Here is a 16,211-nt window from a genome sequence, read left to right on the forward strand (position 1 = left end):
TATATGAGGGTATATGACTTCAGATATTACTAGAAGAATTGAAGTTCTCTAATGGCTCTCCTATGATATTTTATTATGATAATAAAGTAGCTATTAGCATTGCTCACAATCCAATTAGTCACGATAGAACAAAGCACGTAAAAGTGGATCCCCATTTTATCAAAAAAAAAAAATTGATAAAGAAATTATTCGCATGATATACATTCCAATTAAGAAGCATAGTGTAGACATCATTAACAAAAAGTCTTCAAAAGTCCATCTTTGAAAATATGATAAACAAGCGTAGGTCGTCTCAACTATTCTGGAGGCCCGGGCTGAAAAAAAAAAATTAAAGCCTTAATATTTTTTTAAAAAATAAATATTAAAAATATTATTAGAGACTTCTAATTTTATTAGTAAAATTTAAAAGAACAAATTTATACATTACCAATGATTATTTATACAATCGAAAGGAGTGACCAACTAGGTCACATAGTAATAATTTTATCTTATATCAAACCTCACTTTTTTATTAGTAAAATTTATAAAAAATAAAAAATATTTTATATTAACTAATTTGACAATGATTAATAAATTATTATAATATTATTAATATACATTTTAATTATTATTTTTTTAAAAAAATATTAATTAATTTTAACTTCGATGAAAGTAAGTCTTGACGTAACGGTAAAAACTATTATTGTATGACCTAAATGTAATAGCATTCGAGTAATAGTCTAGTAGATATAGATACTGTGTACAATAGACTCTTTCTTAGGATCCCACATTGGCAAGACCTTCATGAACCAAGCTGTCTTTTATCAATTTTAACTTGGATAAATCATCAATTAAATTATTTAGTCAAAAATATTTAGCTAGTAAATATCGACGAAAAATTATTAAAAAAAAAGGTGTGTATAATAACTCATAAAGAGCAAGGACACAATAATAATAGTAAAAATAATAATAATAAAGGATCAGAAAGAAAAGTAAAATTTAGAGAGAAATAATAGCACAATGTTAAATATGCTTTTGAAAGACTTTCAAAAGTATTTTTATAAAAAAAATATTAATTAAGTATAACATTTTTAATTTATTAACTAGACTTAATTTTAATTATTAAATTAAATTTTTATCAGTAAAAAATTAAAAACTATGAGTCAAATTTTAATAAAAAATAAAAAAAAAATTATCAACCAAATTTAACTTTAATATTAAACAATTAAAATTATCAATCAAATCTAATAGAAGTAAAAAAAATAAAAATTTAACTTTAATCTATAAAAAATAAAAATTTATTAGTTAAATCTAAAAATTAAAAATTATTGACCAAATATAATTTAGCTAGTAAAAAATTTAAAATATCGATGAAAATAAATCTTGACTAAAATTTATTTTAGTTATAATTTTAAATATTTAATATCCAAATTAATATCATATATATATATATATATATATATATATATATATATATATATACACGATTCGGATATCCTACGCGCCCGCACAATGCACGATTGTGCGCGCGCGTAGGATATCAGGTTTTAGTTTTTTTAAAAAAAATTTGAATTAAAACAAATAATTAAATTATTTTTTTAAAATTTTATTTTTAGGGTTCAGGCTTTTGGGTTATAGTATCAAAGTTTTTTTTTTTTTTAGATTTTACCTCTAGGTTTAGGTTTTGGGTTATAATATCAAAGTTATTTAGGGTTCAGGCTTTGGGTTATAGTATAAAAACTATTTTTTTTAGATTTTACCTCTGGGGTTCAGACTTTGGGTTATAGTATCAAAGTTATTTTTTTTTTTAGATTTTACCTCTAGGGTTCAGGCTTTGGGTTATAATATCAAAGCTATTTTTTTTTTTTTTGATTTTACCTCTGGGGTTCAGGCTTCCTAATTAGGTTATAGTGTTTGGTTTTAAAAAAATTAAAATAAAATTAATTTAAATATTTATTGAGTATTGTAATACGTTGAGGGGATATATTAATGTATTAGAAAATTATATAAAGAAATGTTAATTTTTTTAATTGATTTTTTTAATTTAAAATATTAAAAAAAATCAAAAAATGGAAGAAAAAAAAAAAACAAAGCTGTTGAAATCTGCGCGACGCGTACCGTCGCGCAGGATATCACTTTTCTATATATATATTTATATTTATAATTTGATGGTCCTCAATATAATAGGGGTCTTAAGTATAGATCTTAATGACTTATGTCTTGAGCCGACCTAAATAAACGGAATGACAATGTTTACATTCCTGCTGCAAAAGGTTGGAACCGCCAACCCAGCGGCCCCCTCAACCCGGCCCCACAAGTATGAGAGGGAGTAAATCACGGTGAATACGGGCCCAGCTATGACATGGTGGTCTCATGTGTTTAGCACGGACAGATATTGATGTTATCGCATTTGCTACCGTAGACCCTCGACCTCTCGACTCATGCTGTAAGAATCCATGTCATAACCAGTTGATCCCGCCCGTGGGACGACAATGTTTACATTCCTGCTTAAGTGAGTGGTGGAATATTCAAGATATTTAGCAGATTGGAGTACATAGTAAATCACTCTGTGTTGGAAGACGATGAATTTATTTTCCTTTTTTATTTTTTTTAAGTAATTCTTTCCTTTATTCTTTTATTTTTTTTTATAACTAAATATTATGGCATGCATGCCTAGACCTATCGGGGCCTTAACCGATCCCGACCCATAACTGGGTCAATGGATCGGTTATTCGTTGACTATGTAACTAACTTGGTAAGGTGTGGGGCTGGTTAAGGATTAGGAGTCCTATAACCTTAGAACTGATGGTTTTTTTTATATAGATATAAATTGTTGGGGTTACGGCTCGAATATGGATTTCCCAGATGAGCATCAAATATCCTAACTAATTACACTATAACTATTAATATTTTTATATATTAGTTAATTCTTTAATAACTAATTAATAATTTTCTTTTATTATATTATTATTTTTAATAATTATAATAAGAGTAAAAGAGATGCTCGTTTATTTGACGGTAAATAATTTCATGTGTTAGTTAATTAATTAATAATTTTTTTTGTTATATGATTATTCTTAATACTTATGGTGGCAAATGATTTTATAATTTTATTTTTTTAATATAATAATTTCGAATCGTGTCGAACCAGGACTAACTTTGAATTAAATTATGAATCGACAGTTTCGAACCGTAAATTATAATTATCTTGGACGGTTAAAATTAGTGGTTGATCTATCAGAAACTATATAATTTCGAATCGTCAAATCGATAATTTCGAACCATCGAATTGATGATTCCAAATAGTGGCATGGTCCAGCATGTCAAATCATTTTTCCTTTTTTTTTCCAGATAAAATTGTATATATGTGTTAAATTATTTAAATAAAATACATGAATATTTCCTTGTAATAAATTTCGGATCTTTAGCTTCACCTTGATTTTGACTACCCGTTCTCAAGTCAGTCACCCTACCTAACCTTTAGTCTCTAAGCCTCTCCTAGATTCGAGCTTCCCTTGAGTTCCAGAGCCACTTGATCCAAATTACCTATATTGAGCTCCAAGTCCATCTAACACCACCATGTAGGTTTATCCAATCACTATAGTCTCACTAACAACAACGAAATAATTATTTTTCCAACTTCTAATCTATACCAATAGAACATCAACTTAGTATTCCATCCAAGATGAAAAATAACGTTAACAAGAAAGCTACTCAAATTTGGTATCTTTTAGTGAAAAACAGAAACATGCAGTGCCCAATGAAACTCAATTATGAATTTGATACTTATCTTGTCCGAAATCGAACAGCCGGAAAATCGGGGATGTGGCGCTCACATTGATCTCCTGTAGACTTCGCTCGGACCTACAATATAAACTACGTTAGTGCTGAGCCAGAGAAGGTCATTTGTGTCGAGCCAGGGAAGGGGTCTTGGCGTTGGCCCTTCGACACTCAAGTCAGTCACTGGCGATGAAGTGGAAAGCGGAGCAACAAGAAGACTGTAGCATAAAAAGTGAATATCGCATACCTCCGCCGATACTTGGACTCCCCTTTATATAGAGCGTCGGTAACGCGCGGACACGCTTCCCAAGGCGGGCATGCTTCTCAAAGTTTTCCCTAAAAAGACTTGCCGGTAAAGTGTCCCTAACACAGTACCTTAACGGGCCGAGCATATTTCGAAGTGACGGTGAAAGCTTCCGTCGTACGATTTTCTGGTTGTCCATACCCGATGTCAGCGGCACCAACTGTTGGACCGCGCGTTGGCCGGTTAGAAGGAGGGTTGAATAGCCCTGTACAAATAAAAAGCAAAACCCTTCTCGAACTTTTTAAAATAACACTTGCATAAAATTAAATAAAGAACTAAAAAGTAGAGATACAGGAATTTTTACTTGGTTACAACCGAAGAGATTGTTAATCTAAAAAATGAATCACACTAGTATCTCCTTCAGGCGGAGAAGCCTCTTACAGCAATGACGTACAAGAAATGAGACGCTAAACTAGACACGAGAAGCGCACAAGTGTAGAATTTGCAATTGCTTATTCTGTTTAGCTTCGCGGACCAAGGCTAATTTATAGTCTTGGTCGAGGCGCCTGGAAGCGTTCCAAACGCCTAGAAGGGGATAAAACTTTATCCCTTTCGAATAGATCGCGTTTGACCACAATCTGGATAAAATCCAGGTCCGGGCGCCCGGAAGGGTTCCGAGCGCCCCGGACTGGTCCGAGCGCCTGAACCAAGAAAGTCAATAGCGTTGACTTTTTCGGTCCAAGCCCTCTGCTCCGGTTCAACTAGTCTCGGTCCGGGTCTTCCGCTCCGACTCCGCTTGCCTAGGTGATCTCGACCATCAGGAATAGAGGTCACCCGAACTCAATTTCCGGCCTTCTCGAGCAGGCTTCCGCTCTGGCTTCTCGTCCCTCAGAATCATCGTGTGCTTCCTTTTCGTCCGCCAACGTACTCATCCGCAGCTCTTCGTCCCTCAAAAGCACTGAGCCCGTCGGCTCTCTCTCGTACCGACCTTCTCGCTAGCTGCGTCTCTTGCTCCCCGAGCAATCTTCTGCTCCGACTTCTCGTCCCTCGAAAACACCGCACGCTTCCTTCTCATCCGCCGGTGTACTCTTCCGCAGCGCCTCATCCCTCAGACGCACCGAGCCCGTCGGCTCTCTCTCATGCAGTCCTTCTCGCTAGCTGCGTCTTCTGCTAAACTTCCTGTGCTCCTAAGTTCCTGCACACTTAGACACAGGGTTAAAATACCACAAGACCTAACTTAACTTGTTTGATCACATCAAAACAACCTTGGGGTTCCAACAATCTACCCTTTTTTCATGTGAGCAACCCAAGTTAAGCTAGGGTTAACCAACATAAATTAAAGGTAATAAATTTTGCAAGAAAGTGCAAAAAATAAAAAATTTAAAAAATTTAAAAGTACCTCCCCTAGACTTAATATTCCCTTCTCCCCCTTTGATCACATAAAAAATGAGATTCCTTAAAACGTCTAAGGGTACATTTTCAAGACAAATAAGATAATTTAAACTCTGAATTTATCAAAAAATGACTTGAAAAAAATTGTTAATCTTAAACACAAGTTAAAAATGATAGTGAAAGCCTTAAGTCAATTTTTGAAATCTTGAAATATTTTATGAAAAATAGAACATGCATTTTTGACAGAAAAAAATACATTTTCAAAATTTAACCAAATTGTATATAGATAAGCCTTTAAAGCAATTGTATAAACTCAAATAGAATTTTTTGTAGTAAAAAATTATGAAAAGAATAATGCTAGCATACTCTTGAAAATAAGAAAATTTTAAGTTATTGTCAATTCTTTTCATTATGATACTTAAATTTTCATTTTAGTCTATTATAATTTCTCAAATTTAAAGTAGAGAATTGTGAATATACAGAAAATTTTAAACTCTGTACTTGTTCCTTTAATATGTCATTTTCTATTTTTAATTTGTTAAAATTCTTTAATCGACAAACTGTTTCTTGAGTTTCTTTTAACTCATTATTCTTTGTTAATAGCTTTTTAGGTTTTAATTCACAAAAAACTTTCAAAAATATGATTTCTAATTTGTAAAAATCTTTCGACAATATAATTTCTAATTCACAAAAATCTTTTGGCAAAGTTTTGATTTAATTAATCAATTGGTCAGGAGGTGGAGACCATACCTAAATTACTTTGTCGGTTGTTGATTCTCCCCCTGTTGAGTTGTTTTCTTCCGAAGACTCTCCTCCTTCATTGACGCTCATCTGAGATGAGCTTTCTATGTCCTCAGGATGGAATTCAGCTATTAGGGTTGTCCCGGCAATTTCCTCGGTCTCAAACTCTTCTAACAACGGCTTGGTGTCCATTGAGAAGTTTGATTCAACTTCTAATGGTTCTTCGTAGAGCTTTAAGAACTTTTCCCAAAGTTCTTTTGCACTTTTGTATTTTCCGACTCTGTCGAAATCCTGGGCAGGTAGTACGCTCAAAAGACTGGACTCAACCTTACCATTTGCCATAACATCATTACGTTGCTCGTCAGTCCATTGATACTCCTCAAGTTTTTCTCCTTCTTTGCTTTTGGGCACTTCAAAATCATATTTCATTGTTAGTAACATATTGAAATCGGTTTTAAAATAAACCTCCATTCGTCGCTTCCAAAAAGTGAACTCCCCCTCAAACATTGGTGGGTAGATGTTAGTTCCGGTCATCTTATTGCTTCATTCGGCGGTTAGTCCTTCTGAAGCGTCTTTGCTCTGATATCACTTGTTGGACCGTGTTGGCCGGCTAGAAGGGAGGTTGAATAGCCCTGCACAAATAAAAAGCAAAACCTTTCTCGGACTTTTTTAAATAACCCTTGCATAAAATTAAATAAAGAACTAAAAGGTAGAGGCACAGGAATTTTTACTTGGTTACAACCGGGGAGGTTGTTAATCCAAGAAATGAATCGCACTTGTATCTCCTTCAAGCGGAGAAGCCTCTTACAGCAATGGCGTACAAGAAATGAGAAGCTAAACTAGACAAGAGAAGCGCACAAGTGTAGAATTTGCAATTGCTTGTTTTGTTTAGCTTCTTGGACCAAGGCTATATTTATAGCATTGGTCGGGGCGCCTAGAAGGGGATAAAACTTTATCCCTTTCGTATAGATCGCGTTTGACCGCGATCTGGATAAAATCCAGGTCCGAGCGCCTGGAAGGGTTCCGGACGCCCGGACCAAGAAAGTCAACAACGTTGATTTTTCGATCGGGACCCTCTGCTCCGGTTCAGCTCGCCTCGCTCCGAGTCTTCCGCTCCGACTCCGCTTGCTTAGGTGATATCGGTCATTCGGAATAGGGCTCACCTGAATCCAACTTCCGACCTTCTCGAGCAGGCTTCCGCTCCGCCTTCTAGTCCCTTGGAATCATCGCGTGCTTCCTTCTCGTCCGCCAGCATACTCATCTACAGTTCTTCGTCCCTCGGACACACAGAGCCCATCGGCTCTCTCCCGTGTCGACCTTCTTGCTAGTTGCGTCTCTTGCTCCCCGAGCAATCTTCCGCTCCGGTTTCTCGTCCCTCGGAAACACCGCACGCTTCATTCTCGTCCGTCGGTGTACTCTTCCACAGCGCTTCATCCCTCAGACTCACCGAGCCTATCGGCTCTCTCCCATGCAGTCCTTCTCGCTAGTTGCGTCTTCCGCTTGACTTCCTGTGCTCCTAAGTTCCTACACACTTAGACACAGAGTTAAAACACCACAGGACATAACTTAACTTGTTTGATCACATCAAAACAACCTTGGGATTCCAACACCAACTCCCAAAAAGATATCGATGGATATCAATGTACTGGACCGCTAGGCCGAGTGGGCTGGCCGCTCAGTCGATAATTCGCCGCTCTAGCGCCGCGTTTGGTCGGCCAAAACCTCGATACTCTGCATGTTTGCTCGCCCAAAGTTATACTCTACCGCTGTAAAGACCTGTTGTCGGGCTGAGCAGGATAGTCGCTCGGTCGAAGTTGAACTCTATCGATGTCAAGCTCGATTATCTAACTGAGCGGAGTAGCCGTTCGGTCGAAGTTCCGTCTACCACTGACGAATATTGGTACCTCGTCGAGCGGGGAAGTTGCTCGGGCGGCTTCTGCTCCTTATCTTCATTGAGCGTCGATTGACCTCTCCATGTGCTAAAGACGATGATGGATCAGAATCTTCTCCCTCGATCGAGGTATACTTTACCCGATCGATCGATCGATCGATGTTATTTACATATTCATCGTCTTGATTTTAATCTTTATTATGATAGTAAAATGGGACCCTTCATCATGACCGTGCAATCCCATGGTGAAGAACAAACCGCGCGTACTAATCCTAACGAACCAGTGCCTAATGTAAATTTAAGTATATATATATATATACGAAAAATAACTTTAAATGGTTGTTAAATCAATTATCCTTGCAAAGAATTTCTGGGGTGGGGGGCCACCGGGGCTTATCCGGTCCCGGCCCTCGTCAAATGCCCATCTTGCTCTTGCTCCTGCTGACTTGGATCACGTTTATCAATCTAATCGACGACACTCGAGATTTGCTCGCCGCCTCCGAATCTTGCGCCTTCACCGTATCCAATCCATCATCAAATCTACCCATCCATTGTCTCCGTCACCCAATAATAAGCTGTCCAATCACAGGATTAGGCGGACCCCACCCCCTCTGACCAATGGCCACCACAATTAATCATAAAAAAACTCAATTATTGTTAGGAGCAACGGAATAATTAAGGCATAATTAAAATATTGGCTAAAAAGTAAAATTACATTCGAGTTGTCCAAGTGGTCTGTTAGGTCTAACATTCAATGAGTTGAAAAATGCCAACTTGTGGGCCCGCCCTATCCCTTTGACGAGCTTACCATTGGCCACTTCTCACATCTCATGTTTTCCATTTTTTTTATTTCTTTAATTCCTCATGCTCAAAATGATTATCGATGAGTTGCCATTTTCTTGTCCAAGCAATTGCGTGTCAGAAGGTAGAAAAATAAAAAATGTAGTCATTATAAATGATTTTTGTTCCCGTGATAGGTTTTCTGTCAACGTGTGGAATATCGGTGTTGGAACTAATTATTGGCCCACAAAGAAGACCACTTTGTTGTTCTGTAGAGTTTGAATCACCAACTCGCAATTGAATCCACTCGTCAAATGAAAAGTATGAATGAGCACAAATAGGGTGGTGGAGTTAGTAAGTACTTTGCAATAAGAGATAAAAGCAATCAAAATTGTCATGTTTGATGTTTGATGATATCTATCACGGCTTCGTACAACAAAAAAAGTAAACGATTATAGTCAACATAGACTATACAACAGTGTTATATGTTGACATCAAAGGAATTTCACTTATGCTACACATCAATTGTAGTGAGACTTCTTTATGTATCCACTTGGACAGTATTCCACAATTATGTCAAACTTTGTAAATCAACATTAAGAAAAATCAAGTATCTATTTGTATTCTTGTTCAACACACAATAGTCCATGCATAATCTTTGAAATCTACCATTCTTGTTTTGAGAAAGAAAAATTGCTATGAATGGTACTTTAGAACGTTGGGTGTATGCTACTTGGTTAATTATTTTTCCTCAATTATTTAGTTGATGGTTTTTTAGATAGTCATCAAGAAAGAGCATAGCCGAGTTAATTATCATATGATAGATTTATAGCCACTTAACTTTGCAATATTGTTAACTCCATGCCCAACATGTGTACTTAGAGATCCCTTCCCTTTCAATCAATTAATTACTCGACATCAACATAAGCAAAACAGAGTCAAACCTAGGTCAAACTAAACCTCATAGATAGAGATGGAATGAGTGAAAATCCGAGTGCGAGCCCAATAACTGAGGCCAAGACTGTGCCTTGTGGCAGAAGACTTCCATTGGCATCGAAATTGTACTGAATAAAAACAGTAAGACTAAAATCAAGGGGCCCACACATACATTTCCCATGCTTGTCGACAACACAAGTAGAGTCCAACTTTTCCTCCTCCGCTTCCTTACCTTAGACACTAAACTTAACCCGTCAAACTTGAGTTTGAACGGCATATATTCTATTTGTTCACATTTCTTTTCTTTTCTTTTTTCTTTTGATAAAATTGGATTAAAAAAATTGAGAAATTTAAAAAGGTCGCTTTATAAAATTAAGTATTCAGGAGCGATGCATGCTTCTCGCCATGGATCGGTGCACGTGGAGACACGTCCGAGAAATGGCGGCGGCACGTTTGTTTATTAAGTTTTCGATTTTGTAGATGACTCGTTTGCTGTGTTAAGATCTGCCATCGTCGGGAGGAGGTGGAGGAGCTGCTTGATTGTATTCCATGCATGCGCATCAAAGCTGCGAAGCCACACCACCGCCGGAGGCGGATGAAATGGAGGCGACGATGATGGGCTACCCATCGGCAATGGCGCCTGGGGATGTGCTGCTTTCGGCCTACCGCCGAGGTTGGGAGCTTTCGACGATGGTGTCGGCGCTGACGAACGTCGTGTCCGGGGATGTGCGGGTCGCGAGGCGGCAACCGGCGGCGGCGGGCGTCGTCGTGGACGCGTTGTCGGTGGTCTCCTCTCCGTCGTCGTCGTCGTCGTCTCACTTAACGTCGGTGTACTCGCCGCCGCCTTTCAGCAGAACGGCGACGGCGCCGCCTTTCAGCAGAACGGCGACGGCGCCGCCTTTCAGCAGAACGGCGACGGCGCCGCCTGATTTTGCATTGAGGTATTACTATCAGGGTTTGGCTGGTGATCAGCAGGGAAGCTACCAGGGAGAGGCACTTGCTGCTGTTTCAGGTGATCCATCGAATTTTAATTACTCTTGATTTCTTCACATAAAATCATAGTATTTCATGTCACTGGTGCTCTCTGTTTCGATCGTGTTCTTCATCATTTTTTCCATCTTTAACAGATGCATGATTTTATGATCATTTAATATAATTTTTGCATAATACATTATGAGCCGTTTAATATTCTGTACACTTTCTGTATCTGTAAATGTGCTTGTAAAACAGAGCAGCAGTATCCACAAGACGGCTTGCGACCGATACTGATACCGCCGCCGGCTCCGGTGGCTATGAACCTAGGAGAGGCCTCCCCTGCTTCGTCCGAAGGCGAAAGGGTGGCCCCGCCACGCAAGTACCGCGGCGTGCGACAACGGCCGTGGGGGAAATGGGCGGCGGAGATCCGCGACCCCGTCAAGGCGGCCCGCGTGTGGCTCGGCACATTCGAGACTGCGGAGGAAGCTGCGCGCGCCTACGACGAGGCCGCACTCCGCTTCCGTGGCAGCAGAGCCAAGCTAAACTTCCCCGAGAACGTCAGCCAGCTCCCGACGACGGCGCCAGGCCCGAACGCCCCGGCGAATGACGCGGCCGCCGCTAGGGACTACCTGACCTACTCCCGGCTGTTGGAGGGGTCGTCGTCGGATTTTCTTCTGGATCAAGTCTTGTTGGCGAACTATGGCTCGGTGGCTAGAGAGAGCGGCGGCACGGCGCGCTCGCACTCGTTACCGGTGTCCTCTGTTTCCTATTCCTCTTACTCTCCGTTCTACCCTTCGATGACAGAGCTGCCGGATAGTTCTTGGATGGGTTCCAGCCAGTTTCCTCCTCCATCGTCTTCTTCCGGATAGAAATAGAACGGTCCTGTTCTTGCTCATCACTTGCTTTCTCCTCTGCTTGGATCCCACCTTTCCTATTCTCTTGAAATGGAACAGAGCTCACGTTCTGTCTCCTCCTCCCTCATTTTCGTCCTTGTTATTGACCGATATTGCTTTATCACGCCTCAAATCGGCGCACTGAAGATCTGCACTTACGACTTTTGAAGCTTCGCCATTTTCTTCCATTGGCAGAAGCTCGGAGGAGCAAATGGTAGAGAAGAGCTGTCTCCAATCCCCGAGTAACCTATTGCTTCTGTTGTGCATATGGATGGATCGTGCCCTGGAGAAATCTGTCTGCTTCAACAGATAAATCGAAGAAACTAATTGAAAGTGAGCAAACCATAAATTCTTAAATCTTCGTTTTCTTTAAAGAAAGTTAAGCATAATTTTATGCATTCATGAAATTTAAGCATTTATTCTTTAAAGAAAGTTTTATTGCCATTCTTCCTTTATATTTCTTTTTCATCTTTTTTTATATGTCCATGTTTCGATGTAAGGCAAATAAGGCCACTTAATAGAGGTGCTAAAAGAAGTGAAAGTTGTGTGGACTTCTAAATTGATCGTCGCGTGCGCTTCTCGATTTATTTTAATGATCGATGAGAAATTTTTATGAGATCGGATCAATTATCTCCCGAAATAGTCAATAAGACTAACTGGAATTATGATTTAAAGAAAAAGAAGTAAAAGTTACCCCAGAGCTATGGTGTATTGGAGCTTAGTTGTCTCTTTGGTGTTCATGGTTTAGTCCAATCTCAATTATAGTCAGGGGCGGATCCAGTGTGGGAAGTGGGGGGGGGGGGTCATCGGCGGTCGCCCCCGCAATGGAACTCCTAGTATTATAAGATTCTATCGGTGGAGATGAAGGATACCGTCTCTTATTTATTATGATCTGTCCATCCATATTTGAATTCCTGAATCCGTCATTTGATTAGTGTATTTATAAGAACTTTTTCTTAAGGAAGGAATGTGCAAGTGCTTTGTCCAAGAATGTAATGGAATAGAATGGAAAGAAAAATAAAAGAAAACATTCAATATAGCTTTACAGCGTGTAAGTACTCTTTCACCTTTTCTTGAATTTGCGGTTTTAATTATTTTTATAAAAAGAAAATCCTATTTTTTCTGATAAAATTTATAAAAAAAACCAGGAAAAGTAGTGTGTTAGTAATTTAACACTCTTCCTCTAAAAGAATAAATCGCATTAATAAAAAAAAAAGATGATGATAGATAGATAGTTTTTCTGTAAAGTTTTATCTTTTCTGAACCTCTTATCTCTTGAAAAGAAAGTTCAAAAGTTTCCCAATAAAATAAACAATTTAAACATTTCCCATTACTTTTATAAATAAAACATGTTTACAAAGCTTCAAATATAAGATCAGTGCTAACGCCACAAATATGAATCAGTAAAAATGTAAAACATATTATAAGTGATATGCGGATTACAAACTGTTTACAAGGAGGAATGAATCAATACACAACATAATATCTCATGGCAATACAAACGATTTAATCAGAAGCAGACAGAAAAGCTTTCTAGACTTTATTTAGATAGGTATAGTAGATGCCAGATGATGTTTTCAATAAGAACAATCTGCTCCTCTCTGCCTTGGTAGTTCTTCTATATAACAACTATTAAAATTGTGCAGCCAATCTACTGCTTCGAGCTTTGATTTATATATTCAGCATAAAGGTCCCTGCAATGATAATAACAATAAGGAACAGTCACTCCCAATTATTTAAAATAGGCCACACGAATATTACCGGCACAAGAATTCAGAAAACTAAAGTTAAATAATTATATGATATGCACAAAATAAACGTGTTAGATATTTGGGGAATAATATCTTCATGGATCTGGAGGGGAGCATTGGCTCAGCATAAAGTTGTTACCGTATGATTTGTGGTTATAGTTCAAGTCGTAGAAATAACCTCTTGTAATATAGGATAAAACTGACCTTTTCTTAGGACTCCGCATTGGTAGAAGCATTCCTTAATATATTAGTAGATGTGTTGGATAAGCTATTATTTACCGGAGTTTGATGTTTAAGGTTTTCTTATGAATGGATTTTTGACATACTGTAATTGAATCAATCAAAAGGGGAATTTTAATCCGTAAAAAAGGAGAGAAAAGGTCGACATTTATGTAACTTTTGTTGGTGTGTGATATTTGAGTAAGCTTACATTGAGGATCGGATGGCTTTCTGAGCATCGCTTGCAGGCAGGAATTTATCGACTGCAACCTTTTTGTTCTCATTTTTCTTGTCTGAAGAACTTGTCAAGGACTTCCTCACACTAGAGAAAGGTAAACACATACTTATACTTGAAGCTCATATGAAAGGATACAGTCTTCAAAGAAGCTCTTTATCTCTGCAAGACGATGAGGAGATAACTCGCTGAGGTCATTGAAGTGGCGATACTCAGGATCATCAGCACAAACTGCAATGATCTTATCATCCTGCTCTCCCTGAGTTCCAGGCAAATTAGGCAGTCAATTGAAGCACTAAAAACCATCCAGTAGCGAAATGGCTCTTACTTTACTTTCTATCTGACTTCTTACCTGATCAATCATAGGCATAAGACCAATTGCCTTGGCTTGTAAAAAACATCCAGGAATAACTGGTTCCTAATCAAATATGGGCACTATCATCTAATGAACACCATTCTCATAAATGAAACAACAGTAATCACCTAAGCACTGAAGATAAAGAAATAAAGTTTGTGGAGATAGCATTAACAAACTAATGCAACAGATTTGTAATAGTAAATCACATGAAAATACACGCAATGTTCAACCTGCATGAGGACCAAAACATCCATCGGGTCATTGTCTTCACAAAGTGTACGAGGGATGAAACCATAGTTATGAGGGTAGACCACTGATGAGTACAAGACACGATCGACCTGATAGTAGCAATAGAAAGACATCGAATGCTAAATAAATCAACAGAATAGGTCACACAAGAATATGTAATGGCATATCTGAAAAACATCACTTGGACAGTATGTCTGACTACTTATACTGACAAATTGTGAAAGAATATAAACAAACCATAATCAGCCCTGTTTTTTTGTCAAGTTCATATTTCACTTTACTTCCTTTTGATATCTCCACAACCTAATGCCAACAAGTGAAATCAATATGATCAGATAACTGCAGTAAATTATAAAAATGATATGAGAAAAGATGATTTACTCGAAATTAGTTTGCATTTGTAAAAAATAATATCACTTCTGATACTTTATTTTGTACATTTTATCAGTTAAAAGGAAAAAAATACACTTACCACATTGAACACAACAGGGGCCTCTTTACCTGGAGACAAATTCATGCTCAGAAACAGATACTGAGACAAATCAAATAAGTAGATGCGTAAATATTAGTCGTACTGTTAGTTTCGTTTTCGGTTACCTGTTTCAAGATCATGCCAAGGATGGGCAGCCACTGATCTCTTGGACAATGACGACAATATCCTTTCATTCAACTTTGGAGCTGCAACATTCTGCTGTTGTCCGCTCATATTTCTACATACATAACAACATAATAAGGAGTATTTGAGGAGATTGTAAGAGTTTATTGATAACAAAAGTCCAAGGTAACTCATGATCCATGAAAAAAATATATAGAGAGGAAACTAAAAACTAGCAATCTGGAAGTTTTGCGCCTTGGCATTCTCTGAATGAAAGTTTAGTAATATGATAGCTGATGTCAAACAGAGTTGCAAATCCAAAAGATGGCCATTTGTTCCCCTATTATGGAAGTTAATTAACAATTGAACTTGTATCCAACAAATTAAAGAATGGAAATTTACTGGACAAGTTGGAAAATATGTTATTGTTTCATTTTTATGCTCGCATAATCATTGTGGTACTAATGAACCGTATACAAATTACAGGGCAGTAATTGGATAATCAACCAACTGCTTGCATTTATGCTTCCAAAGCAATGTAGAAGGTTTCATCACTTAACAGATTTCATAAAAACAAGTCCTTCATCAAGTTCACCAGCATTACTACAACAGATCGATAATTCACGAATAGTTTAATGATTTCAATGCAAGTAAATGATCAAAATCAAGACTAAAATAGATTAAAGCAGGAACCGGAACCGAGAGTGCGATGCTTTTACCTTGACGAAGGAATCGGAAGCGATGAGGGCTTAGTGATCGGGATCGGAAAGAGAGAGATCGTCGCGATCTTCAGACACGGATGGTGTGGAGGATGAGGCTCCGAGGGAGTATTTATAGGATGGAACCCTGCTTCACCTCCACCACTTTGTGTCGACGAGTGAGGGCACGAAGCCACGTGTTCGCGTGTATCTTCACGAAGGTGTAAGGGAGGTATCCTCACGATTCGGTATCCAACTCCCCACTTACCTTTTGTCATTTGGGTTTCGACGTTAATCATAGGAAAATTTTCAACAAATAAAAATTAACAAAAAAAATCGCCGCTTATTATCATTTTCGAACACTCTAATTTTTAAAAATATTAAAATACTAATTAATAATTTTATTAAAAATTAGTATACCGTGAGCAATTCTAAACAAAACTACTATAATAATATCAAATTGAATTTTGTTTTTGATAAAATTAGAGTAATTTT

General features: G+C 37.8%; 2 protein-coding genes across 2 annotated transcripts; one reads left to right on the forward strand and one right to left on the reverse strand.

Moving 5' to 3' along the window:
• The first annotated feature begins 10,197 nt into the window (after nucleotides 1-10,197).
• Nucleotides 10,198-12,141, forward strand: LOC122049572 (ethylene-responsive transcription factor ABR1-like). Its single transcript, XM_042610946.1, has 2 exons — nucleotides 10,198-10,755; nucleotides 10,974-12,141. Exons 1-2 carry the CDS (start codon nucleotides 10,293-10,295, stop codon nucleotides 11,585-11,587), a joined length of 1,077 nt encoding a protein of 358 aa, XP_042466880.1. The 5' UTR covers nucleotides 10,198-10,292; the 3' UTR covers nucleotides 11,588-12,141.
• A 1,027-nt stretch (nucleotides 12,142-13,168) lies between these two features.
• Nucleotides 13,169-15,129, reverse strand: LOC122047365 (soluble inorganic pyrophosphatase-like). The gene is made up of 8 exons (XM_042608588.1): nucleotides 15,021-15,129; nucleotides 14,896-14,924; nucleotides 14,661-14,726; nucleotides 14,405-14,512; nucleotides 14,169-14,234; nucleotides 13,955-14,075; nucleotides 13,793-13,874; nucleotides 13,169-13,305 (listed from the first exon to the last, which is right to left on the reverse strand). Exons 1-8 carry the CDS (start codon nucleotides 15,127-15,129, stop codon nucleotides 13,263-13,265), a joined length of 624 nt encoding a protein of 207 aa, XP_042464522.1. The 3' UTR covers nucleotides 13,169-13,262.
• Between the last annotated feature and the right edge of the window lie 1,082 nt (nucleotides 15,130-16,211).

Source organism: Zingiber officinale, chromosome 2B (genome assembly GCF_018446385.1).
Source record: "Zingiber officinale cultivar Zhangliang chromosome 2B, Zo_v1.1, whole genome shotgun sequence".
Taxonomy (NCBI): domain Eukaryota; kingdom Viridiplantae; phylum Streptophyta; class Magnoliopsida; order Zingiberales; family Zingiberaceae; genus Zingiber; species Zingiber officinale.

Bases quoted from the DNA above. Each gene is read 5' to 3' on its own strand.
- LOC122047365 (XM_042608588.1), bottom strand. From the start codon at position 15,129: ATGAGCGGACAACAGCAGAATGTTGCAGCTCCAAAGTTGAATGAAAGG. The intron at 14,235-14,404 runs GTTGAACATTGC...ATATTTGATTAG, and splicing joins ATGTTTTGGTCCTCATGCAG to GAACCAGTTATTCCTGGATG. The intron at 14,076-14,168 runs GTAAGAAGTCAG...CCTGGAACTCAG, and splicing joins TTATGCCTATGATTGATCAG to GGAGAGCAGGATGATAAGAT.
- LOC122049572 (XM_042610946.1), top strand. From the start codon at position 10,293: ATGCATGCGCATCAAAGCTGCGAAGCCACACCACCGCCGGAGGCGGAT. The intron at 10,756-10,973 runs GTGATCCATCGA...CTTGTAAAACAG, and splicing joins GGCACTTGCTGCTGTTTCAG to AGCAGCAGTATCCACAAGAC.